This window comes from Sander vitreus, chromosome 23 (genome assembly GCF_031162955.1).
Source record: "Sander vitreus isolate 19-12246 chromosome 23, sanVit1, whole genome shotgun sequence".
NCBI lineage: Eukaryota > Metazoa > Chordata > Actinopteri > Perciformes > Percidae > Sander > Sander vitreus.
Window position 1 is genome coordinate 12,866,741 of NC_135877.1, and position 24,582 is coordinate 12,891,322.

The following is a 24,582-nucleotide window of genomic DNA, read 5'->3' on the forward strand; positions in this document are numbered from 1 at the left end:
TCTCATTTAATTACTCATTAATATATTCTTTTCTTTCCCACTACCTTCAGCTACCCCTGAATGAAGCATGTAACCTTTAACTGCAGCTGGACTGTGACCAGTGTGGCCCAGGATGCTACTGGAGTGGAACACTTATGTTGACTTGTGATCCGGGTAAATAAAGGTCAGTGCTGAATTTGCTCAGTGGTTTCTATGTAGTTGGCTATAATCACAAAGGAGGAGATAAAAAGATTAAGTGCATTTTACTGTAAAAAAATATTTGGTTAAAATGGTGTAAGATCATTTTAGTTCGGCTCTGACATAAACACAGAAAAGAAAAAATAATGAGCTGAATGTTAATTTTAAGGGAACATATATCCCTCCCCTATGCAATTAGATGTTGCAACCTTGCCATGTTTAGTGTTATCATGTACTGTAGCTGTGTAAGCGGAGGCTGCAGGTTTGCGCTGGCCGATGTGGGCTCCTGAGCGGAGCCATTACAGGTTCCTGCTGCTGTTTCCTTTGGCATGAGGGCAACCTTTCTCCTCTCGTCTGTTTACACAGCCCAGATTAACATGGCACCGAGTTTTAAATCATACACCAGTTTGTCTGCGGACAAAGTGTGTGTGCATTTGTCTGCATACATGTGTATTTCATTACATTACATTTTTGGTAAAAGTGTGTGTCCACCTAAGTGCTTTTCCTGTCCACATGAGGTCTTGACTGTGTGCGTTTGTTTGTGCCAGCCTAATGTGAGTTTGTGTGTGTGTTTTAATAGACTTTAATAGACACTTTGTCCTGTCAAAGTGCCCTTGAGCAAGGCACGGCACCTCTACCTGCTGTCACAAAATGTAAGTCAGAGCATCAGGTACTTGAATGTCTTCAATATAAATTTGATTTCATATAGAGAAGTGAGTTTGGGTATACATGTGATAAAAGAAAATCCAAAAATTTTCAGTGGGCCAAAACAAAGTATGGAATGGGATGAATTAGAATTTCACTTGCAAAACATTGTAAAACTACAGAAATGCAGTTTTCTCCTGTTTCTAACCGAGGGAACTATTTTACAATTTGTTATCCATTTGCCATGGCAACGGTAACCAGGAAAGGGAAGCTCTCACCATAAGAAATAAACTGAAACTAAAGTTTTTAGAGAGTGAGAGGTGTATGTGTGTTTGTGTGTGTCGGAGAGGAAATTAATGAAAAGAAAAAACAGGGAGACTGAGCGCAACTTATCCTGATATGAGTTTACAGGTTTCACACAAGATTTGAATCTGAGTGACCTCAAACCCCCATATTGATTATATAACGATATTACACTGAAAAAGCTTTTGTTTTAAGGAAATAAATGGCATGCATCGCATATTATCATGTACACTCGTCACAGTGTGCTTTGTGGTTCTTGAACCTGCAGCCTCTTCATTTAATCAACTTCAAAGTGTGCTGTAAAAGTGAAAATTGGCAGCCATTAACATGTTGCTGCCAATCTACTGCAGAAATAAATGAGCACCAGAATTTAAACAAACAGTCTTTTTCAGTTTTGGAACTGATATCTCCTGATAGCAAGATACACACTTGCATACACAGGTACACATTATCCAAACACATTCTCTGCAAGTCACAAGCGTGAGAGAATGTCCCTAAACTAACATTCGCTGCAAGAAAAACTCACATTACTCATTTACTGCCCTCTTTTTTACGTCCACTCGTTAATATATTCTTTGCTTTCCCACTAACTTCAGCTACCCTTGAATGAAGCATGTAACCTGTAACTGCACCTGGACTGCAACCAGTGTGACCAGTGTGGCGCAGGATGCTAATGGAGTGGAACACTTACGTTGACTTGTGATCCGGGTACAGTAAATAAAGGTCAGTACTGACTTTGCTCAGTGGTTCATCAGCAGCACTGGTGGTGATTTAAGGAACAACTTTGTTATTTTCTATTTTTCTAAATGACTCTGAGATGGTGACTCAGATTTTTGGTGGTCAAATGTGCTGGATCAAACACACACACACGCACGCGCGCACACACACACACACACACACACACACACACACACACACACACACACACACACACACATCAGAGTCTAGAAACTTGTGTTGTGTGCCAGTCTGTATTAAGTATGTGATTGTGTTTTTGGGAGCATGTCTACAGCATCTATACACCCTAAAATACAGTGAGCATGATGAGCTCTTAGTAACACGTGATTAGTAAACTCTGGGCAAGCTGTATTTTTACAGGTGTGTGTGTGTGTGTGTGTGTGTGTGTGTTCTTGTTTAACTAGTTTAACTTGTTCTTGTTTTTTCGTGGGGTCGAAAAAACCAGGAATACAGTATACTTGCGGGGTCCGGACAGCTTTGTGGGGCCAAAATGCTGGACCCCACAACTTTAAAGGGTTGTTTGAGGGTTAAAACTAGGGGTTAGAATTAGGTTATGATTAGGGTTAGGGTAAGGGTTACAGTTAGGCATTTAGTTGTGATGGTTAAGGTTAGGGTAAGGGGCTAGGGAATGCATTATATCAATGACGGGTCCCCACAAACATAGTGAAACATAGTGTGTGTGTGTGTGTGTGTGTGTGTGTGTGTGTGTGTGTGTGGTTGTTTTATGGTCCTGAGACCTTTTAAGATACAATCTGCCCTTAGTAGACTTTGCTATTATAAACCTGTTCCTTATTACAGACATTGTAGTGTGTGTGCATGTGTGGGCTTGGTGTGTGGTGTACTATCAGTAATTGCATATGCAGTCTGCAGGTTTGAGTGCAGTTTGTCTGATGTGACACAGTGAGCTCTGTAGTTAACCTAGTGATCTGTACATTAGATACTGTGATCACAAGCAGAGTCTAGAAACTTGTGTTGTGTGCCAGTCTGTATTAAGTATGTGATTGTGTTTTTTGGGAGCATGTCTACAGCATCTATACACCCTAAAATACAGTGAGCATGATGAGCTCTTAGTAACACGTGATTAGTAAACTCTGGGCAAGCTGTATTTTTACAGGTGTGTGTGTGTGTGTGTGTGTGTGTGTGTTCTTGTTTAACTAGTTTAACTTGTTCTTGTTTTTTTCGTGGGGTCGAAAAAACCAGGAATACAGTATACTTGCGGGGTCCGGACAGCTTTGTGGGGCCAAAATGCTGGACCCCACAACTTTAAAGGGTTGTTTGAGGGTTAAAACTAGGGGTTAGAATTAGGTTATGGTTAGGGTAAGGGTTACAGTTAGGCATTTAGTTGTGATGGTTAAGGTTAGGGTAAGGGGCTAGGGAATGCATTATATCAATGACGGGTCCCCACAAACATAGTGAAACATAGTGTGTGTGTGTGTGTGTGTGTGTGTGTGTGTGTGTGTGTGGTTGTTTTATGGTCCTGAGACCTTTTAAGATACAATCTGCCCTTAGTAGACTTTGCTATTATAAACCTGTTCCTTATTACAGACATTGTAGTGTGTGTGCATGTGTGGGCTTGGTGTGTGGTGTACTATCAGTAATTGCATATGCAGTCTGCAGGTTTGAGTGCAGTTTGTCTGATGTGACACAGTGAGCTCTGTAGTTAACCTAGTGATCTGTACATTAGATACTGTGATCACAAGTGAAAACACAAACGCACGCACGCGCGTGTGCACACACACACACACACACACACACACACACTCCACAGTAAAATCACTCAGTGTAATGTCCAGTGTTTTGCTGTTGTATTGGTTTGGCTATGACTTATTTCACTATGAATTAAACATGATGGGAGTCCAATCTGCTGACAACAAAGACTCCCAATGTCTTTAAACCTGCTGACAAAGCGCCCTCTAATCTGCACTAACAAGTCACGTCCAGGCTGGAGTTTGACTTGAGGAGGAGACTTTCTTTCTAGCTAGTCTTTTTAGCCATGGGAGGGGCCATGGTTCAGTACCTGCCATAAACCCAGCTGGACATCATGTGTGCCTTCTCTTTGTTCATATATCAGTACAATAACATTACATTTTACTTAGTAAAATAGCATTTAGTTAGTGGCTATTTTAGTGTAGAAGTAGTATACTTCTACAAACTGTAGAAGTAGTATACATGTAGAAGTAGTGTACATTTTAATTTGAGGACCATCACCCTGCCAAAACCTCTTGCTACCTCTTTTCCACCCCATGCAAAGTTTTCTAGATCTGCCTCTGAAAGTAGCACAAAGCGGAAATACTCAAGTTCAAATAGCCTATCTTAAAATTAAATTTCAGAACTTGTGTAGTTGAATATGAACTATAAAGTAGCAGAGTGTCAAAGCCTTAAGAAAAAAGAACATCAGCATTTCTTTCTTTCTTTTTTGCTGTTTATCTATTTTTTAAATTGTTGTATTATGTACTGTGTATTATAATAATATAATAATGTAACACTCCACACAAACACACACTAAACCACTAACACCATAGACTACATCTCTCACCCACGACCCCTGCACACAAAGCTGCTTCCTGCGCGTGCACGCGCGAACGCACACACACACACACACACACACACACACACACACACACACACACACACACACAACATTAAGGGAAACACACACACACAATCTCTCTCTCTCTCTCTCTCTCGCTTTACGTTTTCTTAAGGCTTTGACACTCTGCTACTTTATAGTTCATATTCAACTACACAAGTTCTGAAATTTAATTTTAAGATAGGCTATTTGAACTTGAGTATTTCCGCTTTGTGCTACTTTCAGAGGCAGATCTAGAAAACTTTGCATGGGGTGGAAAAGAGGTAGCAAGAGGTTTTGGCAGGGTGATGGTCCTCAAATTAAAATGTATACTACTTCTACATGTATACTACTTCTACAGTTTGTAGAAGTATACTACTTCTACACTAAAATAGCCACTAACTAAATGCTATTTTACTAAGTAAAATGTAATGTTATTGTACTGATATATGAACAAAGAGAAGGCACACATGATGTCCAGCTGGGTTTATGGCAGGTACTGAACCATGGCCCCTCCCATGGCTAAAAAGACTAGCTAGAAAGAAAGTCTCCTCCTCAAGTCAAACTCCAGCCTGGACGTGACTTGTTAGTGCAGATTAGAGGGCGCTTTGTCAGCAGGTTTAAAGACATTGGGAGTCTTTGTTGTCAGCAGATTGGACTCCCATCATGTTTAATTCATAGTGAAATAAGTCATAGCCAAACCAATACAACAGCAAAACACTGGACATTACACTGAGTGCTTTTACTGTGGAGTGTGTGTGTGTGTGTGTGTGTGTGTGTGTGTGTGTGTGTGTGTGTGTGTGTGTGTGTGCGCTAATGTACAGATCACTAGGTTAACTACAGAGCTCACTGTGTCACATCAGACAAACTGCACTCAAACCTGCAGACTGCATATGCAATTACTGATAGTACACCACACACCAAGCCCACACATGCACACACACTACAATGTCTGTAATAAGGAACAGGTTTATAAGAGCAAAGTCTACTAAGGGCAGATTGTATCTTAAAAGGTCTCAGGACCATAAAACAACCACACACACACACACACACACACACACACACACACACACACAGCATTAAGGGAAACACACACACACACTCTCTCTCTCTCTCTCTCTCTCTCTCTCTCTCTCTCTCGCTTTACGTTTCTCACTTCCTCTATCTCTCTGTCTCTCTGACGCTCGCGGAGAGTCCTGAAAGCCGCGCTGACAGCTCGCAGCTCACGAGGGTCCAGATCCGCATATCGGATCTTTTCAGCAGAACGTGCGCAGCCCTCGCGCGCTGTTATCTGCGCTAAAGAGCTGCGACTGTGGACTGTTTACAACCGTGTAGACCTCCAGCCTTCACATGAATACAGGAGTTATTTGTGGCTGTTGTTGCGGGATTTAAACATAGAGAACACTTGCTATTAAAGGGGGCGAGGAAGACTTCTGAAAAAGTGAGTAGCATATACTGTATGAAAATCTAACAACTCGGTCCAAACTTGAGAAAAGCAACTGTCCTCTCGTCAGTTTTATAGGCTACTGATGGAAGAATACATATCAACACTTTAAGCTATTACCATAACATAATGTCTTATTTTTGCCTTAGATTCCTAAAAGTAACATCTTCCATTTTTACTCCATATGGGATTATGATTTGTCCTATGAAGAATTTCCTCTCCTCCTATATAGTGTTATTATGGCTCTCTTCATGCACTACACTCCAGGATTTCTGTGCATTGCATAGTTTGAAAGTGTTGTATTGTACACTGGTTGCCCACAGGTAGCCAAGAAGCACACAGGAGGACTGGGTAGGATAGCTCTGAAAAACAGACAGACACCAATGATTTGCACAGCAGGACTTCCAACTTGTGGTTTGGTTTTCTGCCAGAGGCTGGTAGAGCAGACAAACCTGCTGCAAGACACAGACAACTTACTTACTTTAGCACTTGTCTGGTGCATGGTGGTAATTTCCCTGTCCTGCTGCCTGTGTGGTGTGGTGTGGTGTGGTGTGTGTGTGTGTGTGTGTGTGTGTGTGTGTGTGTGTGTGTGTGTGTGTGTGTGTGTGTGTGTTGAGCAGATTATGGTTGTTATTTTTTAGCAGAGGAGGCACTGATATCTACTTATAATGTAAACTGTCTGCTGCTGAGAGGGGGTGTGTGTGTGGGGGGGGCTTTACACTCGGAGAAGTCAGGATTCTAAATGAGTGGGAGCTCGCTGATTTCATTCCCTGGACTGCTCATGAAAACTAGCCAGAAGCTGTATGAGAAACACTCTCAAGCTCCCATAACCACAATCCATGAAACTACAGTCTAAGAGCCAATTAAACCACACTAAAGGGTGGCTTAAGAAAGAGTTAGTCAGAGACAGGCAGCAGGACATGCAGCACCAGGAATAAGCCATGGCGTGTGTGTCAATTCAATCCAAAGACATTGCCCTCTGCAGAGCCAAAGGTGATCTATCTACACAAATGGCTATGATATCATGTACTTTTTTTACCATCCACAAACACCACATATTTCTTGAAAGTGGTGCCTTTCTGGTCTCAAATAAGCAGAATAAGCTTCTGCAGAATCCTGATCAAGTGAGCACACTGGTCAAGACAAATGTGTCTCACGGATAAATTATAAATATAAAATAAAATATAAAAAGGATATATATATATATATATATAGTTTGACTAGGTAATTGTTATAACCACGTATAACTGTAGCTACCAGGCAACAGAAGGTCATGGTTTATATTGCATAGCGACAAATACGACCAGGAAGTAAAGCCTGAACCACTGGAGAGTCATTACTACCCAAGCAGACAAATGCATTATAGTTTTCATCTAAACAGACTGTGATTACCCTGATCATGACCTCAACTTCATCAGTATCTCAACCCCACCCACAGTACATTTGAAAATAAAAAGGTTTTAACAATGCAAGAGTGATGAAACTCTAAAAACATCGCTGGAACTGTAAATAATTCACTGACACTTTAATGTTTGCAGATTGTATCAATGCCATTGCAAGGCTGTGGAGCAAAGAAAATAAAAAGCAGAAATGTTGTTTTGGTTAAGACAGTGATACAGGTCAGGTGAAAGTCTCACCTTTACCCTGTTTGGCCCTGTACTACAAGCCTGACTGATATGTGTGTCACTCTATCTGTGTGTGTGTGTGTGTGTGTGTGTGTGTGTGTGTGTGTGTGTGTGTGTGTGTGTGTGTGTGTGTGTGTGTGAGTGAGTGAGTGAGTGAGTAGGGGTTTTTAAGTTTGTGGTAGGATCAAATGTCTTTCTCAACCACATTACTGTAATTTAATTAGAATATGGTGTCTTGTTAGCACGACAGTGAGTAGAGACACCTGTCTACTGCAACAGGTACAGAGCACAATGCATCTTCTCAAATGTTTTATATATTTAGTATTTTGGGGGCATTTTGTCTTTTTTTAAAATGGCAGTCGATATACAGAGAGAGAGAGAGGTATGACATGCAACAACAGACTGGTTTATATACAGTATGGCACTTTCTAAACCACTAGGACATCCCAGCATCTCATATTTTACCAACAGGGAGAATGCTATAAATTGTCTGATTGTCTTTAAAACTCTTTTGTGCAGTTAAAGTATCTTTCACATCAAAGTGAAGGCATATGGTTTTGTTCATAGCAAAATTAGACTCAGATCTCAGTGACAATTGGTGCAGTATATGTGTTGCTTTCAGCCTATTCAGCCTCCCTAGGTCAGATCTGTGGAGGTATAGGTGCATTTCTCTTTGTCCCAGTGCTTTGTTGATACTTTCACTGGAAGTCGCCAAAGTTAGACATTTTCAAACATGTAATATTTTTTTTTACAGTAGACATATTGACTTGTCATGGTAGGAAAAGCACAGGTGTCACTAATAACATTAACAATGTCTCTGCTCTATTCAAGTGCCCCAGTAAGCCATAACAGTGAGACAATGAGCCTGAAACTAAAGCAGCTGAATCAAATTCAACCATTATTAATTTTTATTGTTTACACCTGTTCTTTACCTGCTGTGACATGTCAAAACATGTACTGGGAAGAAGGCCAATTCACTTGGGTTTCAAACCACAAAATCAACTCAACAAAAACAAAAACAAAGGTTCAGGTAATTTTGTTTGAAGTCAGATGATGTTCTCTACCACTAATTCAGCTTGTTTCCTTTTTCAGATGCTGATTCGTCGTTAGTGGTTGTAGGGCGGTTCGAGGTCACAGCTGTCTGCCAAGGCTAACATGGAACGAGAGGGCTCGTTGAGGAGGTAGGAACACACACACACACACACACACACTCCCACATTCCTGAATGACCTCATTCATTCTTTCATTCATGCAAACATCCCCCTTATCCTCCTTTGTTTAGTAATTAGACCGCAGCGTTTTCTCTCACAACTCTTCCTGTTTCAGAGCCAAAAACCAAAAAGTATCTAACTTCCGGTTTACATCAGCGTTCTTTAAATTACATAAATGTAGAAATCTGTCCCTTTTTTTTCATCAGCAGTGTGCTTTTTTTCTTCTTTTTTTTTAGTCTCTCTGTATCTTCTGCATCTTTTCTTTTAATTCTCTGCATCCTCCATTCTTCAGAAGAAAACATTAGACTGAGTGGGTTGATTAAGTGCACAACATTGCACCTTTTCTGAGAGGATTTGGAAATTCATCCTCACTTTGACGCAAGCTGTGTGTGTGTGTGTGTGTGTGTGTGTGTGTGTGCCTAGGGCTCCTGTTTCTCGCACTGACCTATTTATGTGGAGTTGAACTACGATCCAGGTTGACAGAGAGAACAGCCAGCAGGTTTCATTCAGAGTTTCACTGCAGCTCCAATACTTTTTCTTTTCCTTTTTCTCTCTTTGTACCCCATCAAAGGTAGATGAAAGTGAAACACACACACACACACACACACACACACACACACACACACACACACACTCCCACATTCCTGAATGACCTCATTCATTCTTTCATTCATGCAAACATCCCCCTTATCCTCCTTTGTTTAGTAATTAGACCGCAGCGTTTTCTCTCACAACTCTTCCTGTTTCAGAGCCAAAAACCAAAAAGTATCTAACTTCCGGTTTACATCAGCGTTCTTTAAATTACATAAATGTAGAAATCTGTCCCTTTTTTTTCATCAGCAGTGTGCTTTTTTTCTTCTTTTTTTTTAGTCTCTCTGTATCTTCTGCATCTTTTCTTTTAATTCTCTGCATCCTCCATTCTTCAGAAGAAAACATTAGACTGAGTGGGTTGATTAAGTGCACAACATTGCACCTTTTCTGAGAGGATTTGGAAATTCATCCTCACTTTGACGCAAGCTGTGTGTGTGTGTGTGTGTGTGTGTGTGTGTGTGCCTAGGGCTCCTGTTTCTCGCACTGACCTATTTATGTGGAGTTGAACTACGATCCAGGTTGACAGAGAGAACTAAAACACACACACACACACACACACACACACACACACACACACACACACACACACACACTTCTCTTCCTTCCCTGCATGCCAGATATTCTTTTTCATGCTTCTGATTTTCCATTCCATTCTCTGTTTGTCTCTTTTCCACTTTCTACCTTTCATTTTAGCCCCTTCTTTTTCTCTTTCTTCTGCTTTTTGTGTCCAAAAAAATTCAATTCTTTTTCATTTCAAATATGTGAACAAAGTTCGTTGGGCATGGATCAGTGTGATGAATAAAGATATATTGTACAATGATCAGTTAATTGGACCCACATGTGATAATAGCTTGAATACAACTTCTATTTGTCCTGGGCCCTACGCAGACAGAAAAATAGGTGGAGGAAGTGAAATGTGTCACCTTTAAATCTTTCCCCACCCTCTTGGCAGCTCTTGAACCTCAAAGGGTTTCTTTGTTCGCCTGGCACAAAAGCTTACAGGGTCACACGGTCACCGACTGGCACAGACTGGCAAAGGGAGAAAGAGAGAAGAGGATAGAGAAGAAACCGTTAAGGTAGAAGAAGAAGGGAGAAGTGAAAGGGAGAGAAATAAAACAAAAGAGAAAAAGGACAAAAAAGGACGTGAAAGAGTGAGAGAGCCCAATAAGGACAGAGACACTTTTTCTCCTCCACCATCTTCATCCTTTCTTTCATCTGCTTCTCATTCTGTTCAGTGGGACACACACTTATGGAGTGGGGATATGTGGTATCTTTTCAGTTACTGGAGTAAGTACATACACATACGTGTGTGTGTGTGTGTGTGTGTGTGTGTGTGTGTGTGTGTGTGTGTGTGTGTGTGTGTGTGTGTGTTTAGTTGTTTGAATAAATGTGAAAGTCTTTTTCATTTGATGGACAGTAGAGACAATGCAGCAGTAATATATGTAGAACTGGAGTTTGCCATGCGTGTATACTTGCATGCATATATACAGTACATGCATAATACAAATATACATACACACATATGCTGCACATACCTGTAGGAGAGAACTTTTTTTCATTAACTGTACCTGACCTATTTACCAGTTTTACACTAGTTTCATTTTCTGTCTCCTGAGTTTCAGCTTTCAAATCACATTTTTGTATTTTTGTTCCTCTTCTTTTGTACTTTTTAGGGCCCTTATTGACATTCTTTCACTGCTAATCTTAACCATAAAGGCAGTGACACACCAACCCGATAATTGGGCGTCGGACAGTCTGACGAGATCAGTGACTCAAGTCTGTTCGGTGTGTTCCGTGCCGTCATCCGTCTGAGGAGCTGTCAGCCTTCATTTTGGCCGACCTGACTTGTTGCGTCGGAGGGCGGGCAGTCGGACTCCATGACCAATCTGATTGGTGGAGTGCTAACCCGGAAATGACGAGCGGGATGAGCGTGACTAAGCCTCACAAAATCTTTGTCTTTGTCGATCTGAAATGAAGACAGATTCAGCAACTGCATGGCCTATTTCTCGCTTAAAATGTTTTCAGAAACACGTTTCGGTGAACTATCTTCGAAAAATATGAAATCGTATTCTGAATGAGCCGCCATTATGCCCCGTTGAAAAATCCGGGAGCAGCCAGACCCACGTGACGCGTTCGTCCAATCAGCTGCCGGTTTTCATTTTTTGGGCGACAATACAGTTTAGCGCCGCCTGCTGTTATGGAGTCGGCGTCGCTTTGGTGTGTTCTGTGGCACTTTTTGGACCTCGGGGAGCCGACTGATCAGGCCTTTTCTGCCAACGGTCAGCTGTCGGGTTAGTGTGTCAGGGGCTTTACAAGTACATTACTAACCACAACCTATATCTGAAACTATAAACTATCCCTAAAACCCAACAATTCTTACCTTACCAGCCATTTGAAGAAGTGAGCACACGCCTAAATGTCCTCATTTTCCCCTTTCCAAATACTGTATGTCCTCATTGTTAAAGTCTAAATCTCAACAGTCACATACAAGTACGCACACACACACACACACCAACTCTCTCTCTCTCTCTCTCTCATATATATATATATATATATATATATATATATATATATATATATATATATATATATATATATATATATATCCCCTCATCTTTTTGCCTTACTTTTTCCTCCTCTCTCCATTTCTCTATTTAAATGTTCCTCCTTCAGGTTGTCTGAACCTGTTCTTCTCCCAGTCACTCTCCCTGTACCCACTTGTCTCTCTACTGTATGTTTCCAAAGCAGTATAGTGCATAAGCTTGTGTAAACACAGATGGCTAATAAAATATAATCACTCATCAATGAAAGCTGTAGTTGTCAGCCATTAAAATCAGGAAGAATTAAAGTTTTTTTTGCTCAGCAGTAGTACGTCAAACATTTTCTCTTTGGATTTCCTGCTGATTTTGAGTTTTTACTCATCTTTATCTGATTAGTATGGTGCCTTGATTGTTGACATCCAGTAGCATAGACAGATTTTAATAGATTTGGAAATCTACTGTACATTCAGCTTTTGAGGAATTGAAAACATTATTGTCTTTGTATGACTTTAATGCTTTATGTACTTTAACTGGGTTCCACTAGCATATGTGGAAAGTAGGGCTGCAACTAATGATAATTTTCATGTTCGATTAATCTGTCGATTATATCTAGATTAATCAATTAGTTGTTTGGTCTATACAATGTCAGAAAAATGTTTAAAATGTTGATCAGTGTTTCCCAAAGCCCAAGATGACATCCTTACATGTCTTCTTTTGTCCGCAACTCAAAGATATTCACTTTACTGTCACAGAAGTGAAGAAACTAGAAAATATTCACATTTAAGAAGCTGGAATCAGAGAAGTTCTTTTCATAAAAAATGACTAAAAGTGATTAATCACTTATCAAAACAGTTGGTGATTAATTTAATAGTTGACAACTTATCGATTATTCAATTAATCTTTGCAGCTCTATTGGAAAGTGGACTTGGCTCCACCAGTATCATCCAGTACCACAATGGACTGCTGTTCCTGCTTATAATTATCTCTCTCCTTCTGTCTTTTGGATTTTCAAGAAGTCTCCACAGCAAGCTGAGGTTGGCCAGCAACTCGTCCTCCAGTCTGACCGACCTCTCGCAGGCAAAATCCCAAGGAGGAGGAGGAGGGGATAAGGGAGGAACAACTGGAGGACTGGCTGAGGAGTGCAGCAGGGACAGAGGGACCCAGCAGAGGAGGGCCGGGACCAACGCCACCTGGAACAGGTTAGTGTGTCTAAAGTTTGAGCCGTGTTGATTTACTTGTCATATTTGAATGAATGTGAATATATGTATTTTTTTCACTCAAGCTGCCACGCCTGTATGTTTACACACACGGACATGTATTTGTGTGTGTGCCTTTTTTTTTTTTTTTACACACAAACACACGTGCATTGCTCATAAGCATCAACTCTTTCTTTCTCTCTTCCCTAAGGGGCCATCATCTATCTCTCTTTATCTCCATCCACCTCTCACTCCTCTTTTCATCTCATTCAGATTCTGCCTCATATAGCCTTTTCTTCTTTGGTTCCCCCTCTCTCTCTTCTCTCTGGTTATTTTTATGGTGTTTCAGCTTTGTTTGACACTAGACAGCAGAGAGTGGAAAACAGGAGCGCTTGCCGGAGGGTTGGAGGGGGAGTTCTGCATGAACAGCATGAGCTGGACTGGAACCTACAGTGAAACAAGTTCATGCCACCTCCTGACCGTTTCTTTTTTTTCTCCTTAGGGGCTCTGTAAATCTATACTGTATCTCAGTTTTAAAGAATGGAAATCATAAAACTATTTTCTTTTTTGTGTGAATTGGTGCCTCATGCAGCAACTAGTCATGTAATGATCATGCATATTGTTGATTAATTGAATATTATTCTATTGTTCTACATGTCAGTCTTTGTGAATATGTGTCCATTAAATGCTTCTGTGTGTGTTTCTTCTCAGCATCCACAATGCAGTGATATCAGTTTTCCAGAGGAAGGATCTGGGGGAAAATGAACTCTACGCTTTGAATGAAGGTGTCAGGTTAGCTTAATGTCTCTTTGTGTTTTATTTTTCTGTTTTTCTGACTCCCTCGCTGACTTTCACACAAGCATGTTGAGCTTGAGATGGTTTCTATTTTAGGAAGAAATTTGACAAAATTATAGTGTTTTACTCTGTCTTTTACTGTAATTTCCCACACACAAAGGCAGCTTCAGCATGCTAAATTTAGTCTTTACTGACACAATAACACATGGCTTGTAACAGATTTTTGTTGTTGCATCACTCTCTACTGCTCTTTTTTTCTCCTGCGGCTCTCGGCTGCCTAATGTCCACTGAATCAGAAACACCTTCAAGTTAAATGACAGGTCGAGGTTACGGAGGGGTCACTGCTGTGGGTTTAATTACAGTATGGCTGAGGGCAGTTGAGACAGGGCTCAACTGACTCCAGTCATGTACCGTAAATATTACACTGCACACATACATAAATACTGTACCTATACTGTACCCTAACACTTACTCGAGCTGTTGTATCTATGTAATTAAACAATGTGAACATTACATTGTAGAAACACATCAGTAGTCGTGACAACGATTAGATAAAGATTAAAGGTCACATTTTCTCTTCCTTTAATACCTAATCTCTACCCATGCTAACAGTTAAAATGTAAAATCCTGTTGTTGAAATGTCCGGATGTTGCCATAATAATAACCTTTTGTTTTCAGTGTGAACATCTTTTCTCATTTCCTGAGTCTGCTGCTGTTTAAACACTGTAGCTCCCCAGTGAACAAGAACTAATTAGTTTTGGTTCATGTTTAGGAGGTATTACTGATGGTGTGTCCGCATACACTATGCACTTATACGCACTCATATTTTATTTGCAGGCAGCTGCTGAAGACAGAGCTGGGCTCCTTCTTCACTGAGTACCTTCAGAACCAGCTGCTCACTAAAGGCATGGTGATACTGAGAGACAAGATCCGCTTCTATGAAGGTAAGCGCGCGCACGCGCACACACACACACACACACACACTCTGACTGCAATAGATTGTCAGTGCTGTCATCACAGCAACCAAACAGGAAGTGATGCTTTACGTCAATTACACAACATCCAGTCAAGTGAGAAATTAAGACAAATCACTGCGCTGAAATACAGTGACTCAGTACTGTACTGTACTGTACTACAGTGTGTGTGAGAGAGAGAGAGAGAGAGAAGCTTCAAGAATATCTAGTCATTCTCAGGGCTAGAAAGCATCAGAATCTTTACTTTACAATTACATGCTCTGTCATGTTTCAGACATGCGAGATTTGCATGGAAATAAGAACACCAACAACCTCTGCATGAGAGCAATGAGAACAAACCACACAACGTTCTCTGATAACATGATGCCGAGATTTTCCCAAAATATTGTAGGACATTATCTTTTGTTGAGTGTGCCAGACAGTTTTGTTGCTGTAATTTCTTTGACGTTGTGGTGACTGGTTGTTTGTCTTCATGCTTGTGTGTTATAGGTCAGAAGTTGCTGGACTCCCTGGCTGACACATGGGACTTCTTCTTCTGTGATGTTCTGTCCATGCTGCAGGCCATCTTCTATCCTGTACAGGTACACACACACACACACACACACACACACACACACACACACAGCCATACACACACTCACATGCTTATATTCCCCTTACAAAACTGTGTGTGTGTGTGTGTCCCTTCAGGGTAAGGAGCCATCAGTGCGTCAGTTGGCTCTCCTCCACTTCAGGAACATCATCACCCTCAACCTGAAACTGGACGAGGCTCTGTCTCGACCCCGAGCCAGAGTTCCCCCTTCTATCATACAGATGCTGCTAATTCTACAGGTACACACAAACACTTTCTTTATATTTTCCTTTCCTTTTCACACACTTTGTATTATAATCTCTCACGCTATCTCCACACACACCCTTAAACACATTGCTTGCACAGACATGACTGTTGTAGAGTTAGGGAAGAGGGTAAGTGACAACAGATGGGGGATCAGAGGGTACAGAGATCTGTTGACTTTTTTTCTTGCAAAGGGATCTCACAGGAAGTAATCTCAGTGTGAACACAGAGCACAGTCGTCTTCCCATGACCACTCAGTACCCTCTGCACCCTGCCTGTATCTGTGTCAATGTTTGTCTGTGCAAATTATTCATGTGTCCTTTAAGACCCTTATGTCCTCACAAAAAGAAGGAAAAAAACAGCCAAGTCAATTATGATGACCGTGTTTCAGAACTTATTAGCAAAAACTTGTTGAAGCAAAGGGTCAAAGGAATATGTGAAATGTTCATCTTATCTGCTAAGTGATAAGAGCACAGACATTGATGTGTCCCCTGTGGATGATTGGCTTCAGTTCACAAACATTTCAAAATAGACTATAGTGAGTAACAGTAGGCAACTGAAAGTAAGAAGTCTGACCTTTAGAGTTTTAAGTTTAAACTTTTAACAATTTTTAATTTATTTGGCTGAACTAGGTTTATTTGATCCATCCATTGTGCAGCTATTTGTAGTTATTTATCCATTACCTTCACTTCGCATGGAACAGGAAGAGAGTTGTTTACTTGTCATTTAACAGCGGTGTTGCTGTACTCTTGATTCAGACACTTACTGGATTTCCAAATTAAGATGCTGCTCATTTCACAAGATTCACACCAGTTTTTTTGTCTTCTGCTGATCAGTCATTGTCGATGAAATCCATATTTTACTATTGAAGGATGCATTGATAATTTTGCTTCTTCTCCTGAGGGGATCAAGGCAGTGGTCAGGACTCCCATGACGGGTTACAAGACGATTAAAGAAACGATAGAAAGAAACAAAATTCTGCTACACAATATTATGTTTCTTTTTTGGTCCTTTCTCTAATCTTAATTTTTTTGTATTGTATATAATGTTTACAATACTATTCACAATTATGCTGGTTTAGTTTACGCAAAAAAGCCATAGAACAATAGTAATTGCTATGAATTTAGACATGTAAATTTCGGATTAAGTGTGTTCTCAAGTGTGTCTGGGAGTTTGAACTTTGCGTCTGTTCCTGTGTGGGTTACTTTCGACATCGTTGTAGTGACTCATTGACCCAAATCGGCTGCTTCTGACAGAGGGCGGGCAAGGCAGCAGGGCAGGAAGGTATAGAGGGTAAAAAAGACTCAAGAATAGAAAACAGAATATATATATTTCCTTGTTTTAATTGATCTGTTTTTTTGTTGCCCACAACGAATCAACAGGTAGAGCTGAAGATATAAAAACAGACAGGAAAGCAGGGCAGCTAAGACAAGAGGTTGAGCGTAGGGGAGATAAAATTCAGCACTGAATGTTTGCTGTTTTTTGTGACTACTTCTTTCATCTGTTAGTAATTTCTTTTTCATTCTGTGGCGCCAATTCGCTGACGTCTGGTCTATTTATGTGGCTTTTTTCTGTGCTGTGGTTTTGATGCATATGCTCAATAATTCAGAGTACTGAAACTCGATTGATCTCTCCTTTTGTCATTTGAAGACTTTGGATTAAAGTCTGGGCTCACACCTCTCAGCGTGAAACAAAAAGTAGGTCTTAAGTTTATCAAAATTGTAGAGGCGATGTAAACTGAATCCTAGTTTTACGCAAACAAAAAGCCTGAACCTTTCAAACCGAAAAGCTTGTTATTCTTAATGTCTCTGAGTTCGTAAAACAGCACCATATTGATTCCCATCGATTATGAAGGTAATTTGTTTGCCATGGATCTACTTAAAAACACATCAAGTGCACAGTGGGTTTGAGCCTCGCAGCAAAGCTGTAATGGCTGTGTTTCCTGTCGACAGTGGAGATGCAAGCACTTGGGCCGCACAAAACAAGAAGATCCATCTGCTATAAACAGGGCAATGAGGGCTCCACATATGCAGAGTGGATGCACGGTGAAGCTGGATGCGTGCAAGGTTGCAAGCAAACACCTCCTTTATTCCTATTAAGGAACTGCTGATGCAGCTTTTCTTACTCATGTTCCCAGTTTGTAGAGTTCTATGTTGACCTAAAACCGAGACCCATACCTGGCCCGCACTCCTTTTAAAGCTACTCTAATCAATATTTTTTTATATCAACAATGAATCAAGTTACAATGTAACGTGAAAGTAGTCCCTCGTAGTAACGAATCCACAAAGAATTATCTTTGCAGTGGTTTACATTATTAAATTTGACATCCATTGGTCACTGTCCTCACAGAAATTCTGCCTATATTTGTTTTGTCTGTCTCTCTCTATCTAAAGTGAGCAATGCTATTGATGTTGTTCTTATCTGGGTATGTTTATACATGTTTGTACAAGTCTAAGATTTGGACCCAATTCACTCAACATTCTCAGCTTATTTATTCATGTTGTCTTCCGGCCGGGTCCTATTGTCCACTGTCACCCCATTATGTTTAAACAATATTAAAATTCAGCTACCTTCTCAGAGATCTTTGATTCTACTTACAGTAACTGGCAGAGTGTTTGATAAAATGTTCTCTCTCCCCTGGTATTTTCTTCATAGCTTTTAAAGTTTCCGTTACCACTGGCAAACAAGTAGCAATTACTGGCTAACACACATACTGGCTAACTAGTGTTTGTGTGTGTTTGTGTGTGTCTGATGCAGGGAGTCCATGAATCTAAAGGTGTAACTGACGACTACCTTCGTCTGGAGTCTCTCATCCAGAAGGTGGTCTCTCCCTACCTCGGGACTCATGGGTTATATTCCAGAGATGGATCTTCCAATTCGCACTGCTCTTCCTGCCTATTAGGTATGTGCATGATGATGTACAGTGGATGTTTTTATTAAAGGTTACAAATGCCATGATCTCTTGAAGTGGTTGTGTTTTCTTGTTCTTGTACTCTGTGGTGTGTTTTCAATTATAAAGTAATCAAAATTCTAAAGCAATCTTTCTCTACTTCTAATTCTCTCTTTCTCTCTCCAGAAAAGCGTTTGCAGCGCTCCTGGTCCTCCAAACCAAGCAGCTCGCCGAACCCCAAGAACCCAGTGGTACGCTCTAAGAGCTACAACGTTCCCATGCTGACCCCTGTGGTGGAGTATGACGTTGACAACTCCACAGGAGGTGGCACAGGTATCAGACGACACTCCGTCTCTGAGGTGACTTCCTGCTTGGAGGAGAGCAGCTCTTTGGATGAATCCACCACCACTGTCACCAACAACACCAGCACATCCAGCCTCGCCAACCACTCTCCAGCTTCCACAGTCTCTGCTGCACTTTCAGGTACGGCTACGCGGTAATAAAAATACAACAAATCATTGACCACATCAAATTTTAAGATTCCAAGAGGCAATTGTTTCTGGAGGGATCAATGTTTCAGATGATGTTTTTAACGTAATGTTTTAGTTTTTTTCAAGAAACACCTTTTGCATTTTACTGAACATTACGCAAACCCATATGTTGTCTTAACATCACAGTCTGATCATCAATTTGTGTCTCTTAAACATCTGCTGTCCTCTGTACAGACACTGTGAACTCCAGCCAGGACCCTGGGCCCGGAGTCGCTGATAGCCCTGCAGGTCCCCACCCTCTCCAGCCACAGAATCACTCCTCCTGCATCCTCCCGGAGCCTTCCCGAGGCCACAACACACACTGCACAGGCTCGCTAGTGTCTGACTCCCCCGCTTCCTCTACAGTGCTGGCTCAAGACACAAGCTCCAGTCCCAGTCTTTCGTCCAGTCCGGAGGTCATGATGGACAGCGTCTCGGAGTTTTTGGACTCAGAGCCGGAGCACGACGGCATCTTCCTGGACTTCTCACGACGCTGTTCTGGAGGGTCAGACCCACAGCTGAGACAACAGCAGGCAGAGTGTGGTGTGACACACACGCATACACACATCTAAGGAGATCCACACGGATGCGGGGACGTGTGCAAACCATGACGATATTCCTTACACCCTGTGACACTTCCTGCTGTTTGAGACTCTAGATCATCATGGATCCTTTCAGACTAAGTTATTTTTTAGTAGCTGTGGCCGCCCATCCCTAGAAACAAGTCTAACCTCATGCTGTCTGTTAAAAATATCAATTTGGCCTTTTCTTAAAGTATATGCCCACACCTGAAAACATCAGCACTGGCCTCTCTGGGAAGCTTTAATCACATAAATCGCTCCTCTACTCTCTCAGAGGAGATTGTCCCATTTTCTCTTATGAATGAAAACTTGGAAAAATACATAGAGCCAGTAATGACAACATATCCCAGGGGCAGGTGCGCATGCTGAAAAATGAAATTGTTTTACCAATGGTAAATATCTCTTCAGGAGTAGGGCTATTGAATAGCTTTGCTGGTCAAATTCAAACTTTTTTATTTAAACATTTCAAGTATAAAAGAAACTCCAGTTTGACCAATGATGATTCTATATTGTTGGTTGAACTTCACCTTATTTTATTAATTGATGATTAAAATGTTAATTACAATTTTGCACTCTGTCTTGCATTAACTCTAAGATTAATTGATTGATTCTTCCTTTTGAAAGATAGTTTTGATAATGAAACACTGTAAATGACGATGAATTAGTCTTTGCAGCTTGCCAAGAGGATAACAGCCTTCTTCCAAGCATTGTTTTGGCTGTATTCAACTGTTTTCAAACCTTGGACCTTTTCATGCCACTTCCTGTTAAATCCAAATTGTCACCGAAAGTCCCCTCTGCGTCAGCTCAGACAGAGGGTGTGTGAGTCACTGATTCAGTCTGTGTCTTCAAGTAAATATTAGGGGACTTTTTCATATGAAAATGTTTTGAATCAAAATCTAACTGAACTGATTGTGTTGACAAATTCCTCTATGAGGGACAAGGAGACCGTTTTAATTTGGTTATTTAAAGTTATTCAGATGTTAATCAAAGACGATATTTTCATGCAGGGCCCTTCCCACTGCTAATGTTTAACCAGAGACTAACATCTTATCTCAGCTCTTCTCACGCTGTATTGGTGTCCACTTAAAATAGCAGAAAGCCATGTGTCATGCAACTGCAGTATGTTCTTGCTCCCAAGTCTGTCTAAACAGGAACAAACTAGCTTTGATTTGAGTTTTCCTTGTTTACACATCTGGAAGAAAATTCCACCCAGGCCACAATCTTATGAATGAATGCAGCCTTTAAAAAAAGATGTGTGCCAATGTAATGTTTCTGATCAGTGAGATCAATGTGGCTTAGCAAATACTCAAATGTGCCATTTCATTCTAAAAAAAAAAAATCCTCTCATCACTGCTTACTAATGACATCATCCTCATCATTTTAGATACTAGGAACTATTAAACATTTTGGATGAAAACCATAACAATTGTATTTCTCTGCATAAGCACATCGTTTGTTATAAAATCCCCAAACTTTGATTTAAACCAGTAATATCAGTCAATATTTTGGTTTAGGTTCATATTTTTAAATGCAAAATGAGAAAACCTTGCAGACACTGCCATCTTGTGTTGTGCTTTTCCCATTTTAAAGTGTGTATTATCTTTTCCTTGCATCCAAATAGATGCTGCAGTAACACCTTGTGGCAGAAAGGTGGGGAAAGGGCAGAATGACGCTTTGGTAGGGCCGGAAAGAGAGGAGCGCAATTACAGACCAAGGGGGTAAGCTTCGCTTCAGAGCTCGAACCTCCTATGGCGCCATTTTGATGCTACAAAGCGATCACCCGACGTTAGCATTCCATTGACTGCCATTCATTTTGACGTCACTTTAACAGCGAATAACTTTACATCTGAAGCGTTTAGAAGACATCCAACTTTCAGACACGTTGCTCACGTCACATTTACGTCGTTTCTCTCAGTTGGAGGCTGCGCAGTAACGCTCAGCGCTCACCAGAAAAGTGCTTTTAATGGCCTTCACTGGTCTCCGTCCAGAGCAACGGGATCTGTTGGTCCATTCTTATATACTGTCTATGTTACAGACACCTGTGCGCCGCCGGGGGGAGGGGCCGAGCTAACGATGGCAGTATGGAGGCGAAAAGAAAAGAGCAGTGAGCGTGCTAAAGAAAAAAGATATTTAAAACACTTTTAACAGTTTCTATCTATCCGCATGCACAGTAGTAAACTACATATAAAAAGTTTTGACGCAGTTGTTTCAAGAAGCGGCAGGCTTTCCTGGACTTCCCTGGGAAACAACGTGCTGCTACGTGGACGCCGATCACCGGAGCAGGTGTGAATGCTACTTTTTTAAGATTTCCCGTTAACTTTTTCAGGCTTCTTATTTACTCTGCCTTTGTGCATTGATAATCACATTCATAATTTGAAGTGGGAATTAGCCTACTAGCTTTTCTTTTGATCCATTAATTTATGGGAGATGGACTGGAAAAAAGTGTTTGTTTTGCAATTGAATGCCCGTAGAGGGTTTTCACCGACGTCACGTTCTGGGTGGTAACCTGGATTCACGGCCATATTGGAGGCACTCGGTGTAAACGACTGAATGGAGTAATGGAGTATTGTGCACTTTGGATACTTTAATACTTTGTCTAAACAACAGAAAAGCTCATCAAAACGCGTCCAAGATGCAAAGGCATGGAAAGACTTGGACCCCAAAAAAGGCGCGATATTTTGAGAAATTACAGTTTACTGGCAGTGCAGATCCCTACAAGTTGGCTCCCTCTTCTTGGATCCATGGAGACCCGGTGATTCTTCCTTCAGTTGCATATGCCTATATAGTCAACTACCTGGTTTTCTCGCCGACCCCATACACAGCGGAAGACCTTAAATCCTACAAATGTTTGGAGGCTTATAACCAGATGGTGTGTGGATGGGTGAGAGAGACGCAGTACCAAGTCATTAACGACCGTTGTGTTGTGAAGGCCAAAGTAAGTAATGCAATAACGTCTTTAATCAACGTAACCTTAACTGTATGATATCATTGTGATACTCAAGGTGTAGCCAAGTGACTCTCAATATTTTTTTGTTTTTTTTCAATTCAAAGACCGAACAAGACAGAGTTTTCCCTCGTTGAGTTTTGCCAACCACAAGCACCTCCTTTCCTCTGATAACTTCTAGCATTCCTCTCCCTGGTTTTTAATAACTTTTGGAAGTCGATAATATTCCAAATGTTTTTCTCGGTCTGACCTATTGGTACAACCTAAAACACGGCAATAATTAACCATTTTCCTTAACGCCGTTCGGGATCTACTTCAGTGCCTGTGCTTTGATGCGGAGTACCTCCAACATGGCGACTTCGGGTCTGATGACGCGCCGTGAAAACCCTCTATATAAGATTTATCCGATTACTACCGTGGTTATTGGATTTTAGAAGGAAGCCACTACACACATTATGACTTTATAGTATAATGATTTTTTTTAAAGGCATACTATGATTCTTTTTTTTTTTTTTATATATATATACATAGGCCTACTTTAGCTATTGCTTTTTTTTCTTACATACTATAATATGGCTTTTATAACGTTTTTATGGCATACTATTCTATGACATTATTATTGACTGTCATTTATATGACATTTGACATATTATGACATAATATACTATGACTTTTTTGACCGTTTTTGTGACATTATATTATGAGAATTTCATGGCATACTATGACTTGTTATGGCATACTATGCTGTGACATTTCTTATGACTTTTTACGACTTATTGTACTATATTTTATGACATAATATACTACATTTATTTTTTGATCAATTTTGTATTGTTTTTTTTTTTATATTTAGAACAGACAAACGCAATTGAACAAGAACAAAAACCCTCTCCCACCCCCCACCCTCTGCGGTCTCGAGGAAAACAAAAACAAACAAAACAAAAACAGAAATCACACCTTGCTTAGTCACTCTCCTCTAATTCTTGTGATTCTGAGGTCATTAGGACTGATACTTGTGCTGCTGCGTTTTTCCATAGATCTATAGTCGATGATTTGGCTCTACTCTATGACATTGCGACATTTGACACACTAATTTGTATGGCATTTTGATGGCATTCTGGCATTTTATGATTTTTTTTTTTTTATGACACTATTATGGCATTTGAATATACAATTATATTTTTATAGCATTCTATACTATGACATTTATGATTTCTTTTTTTACATTTTATGGCATATTATACTATGTTTTTATGGCATTCTGATGGCATACTATGGCACTTTTATGACTTTTTCTATGACAAACTAATGACATTTGACATATTTTTATGACCTCTTATGGGATATTATACTATACATGTAAGGCATACTATAATGACATATTTATGACATACTATGACTTTTTAAAAACTTTTTAATGGCACACTATACTATGACATTTCATGACTTTTATGATATATACTTGATTTTTATGGCATGACATTCTATAGTACTATGACATTTTTATGCTTTTTTAAAACCTTACTATGACTATTCTTTGACTATTTGTTTCTGACATTTAATGCTGTATTTTTATGGCAATCTTATGGCATACTATGACATGTTCCTATAACTTTTTATCACATACTGTACTATGACCTTTTAATGACATTTGACATTTTATACATATATATTTTTATGGTATAGCATACTATACTATATTTTCTATGGCATACTCTGACATTTTATATATAATAATAATAATAATACAGTAGCACAATACAGTGCTGCTCATAAGTATTCATACCCATGCTAAAGTTGACTAAAAAAAAATCATCTTTAGGAAATTGATCTTAATGCCTTAATTTAAAAAAAAAAGAGGAAAAATCAACCTTTTAATGACACCAATTTTTTTTGTGAATGAATAATGTATTGTAAATAAATAAATGTTCTTCCTTTTAAAATACAGGGGCCATAATTATACATACCCCTATGTTAAATTCCCATAGAGGAAG

At 40.1% G+C, this 24,582-nt stretch overlaps 1 protein-coding gene across 2 annotated transcripts; it reads left to right on the forward strand.

Annotated features, from left to right (window-relative positions):
* The first annotated feature begins 1,747 nt into the window (after nucleotides 1-1,747).
* LOC144512071 (proline-rich protein 5-like) lies at nucleotides 1,748-20,209 on the forward strand. Of its 2 annotated transcripts, none has more exons than XM_078242630.1 (10): nucleotides 1,748-1,848; nucleotides 8,594-8,682; nucleotides 12,857-13,042; nucleotides 13,751-13,831; nucleotides 14,672-14,778; nucleotides 15,298-15,389; nucleotides 15,499-15,639; nucleotides 18,401-18,545; nucleotides 18,720-19,016; nucleotides 19,259-20,209. In XM_078242630.1, the coding sequence occupies exons 2-10, from the start codon at nucleotides 8,657-8,659 to the stop codon at nucleotides 19,633-19,635; spliced, it is 1,452 nt and encodes a 483-aa protein (XP_078098756.1). In that variant the 5' UTR covers nucleotides 1,748-1,848; nucleotides 8,594-8,656; the 3' UTR covers nucleotides 19,636-20,209. The 2 variants fall into 2 exon arrangements, with proteins under 2 accessions (XP_078098756.1, XP_078098755.1); XM_078242629.1 differs by lacking the exon at nucleotides 1,748-1,848 and adding an exon at nucleotides 5,590-5,873.
* The last annotated feature ends 4,373 nt before the right edge of the window (nucleotides 20,210-24,582 follow it).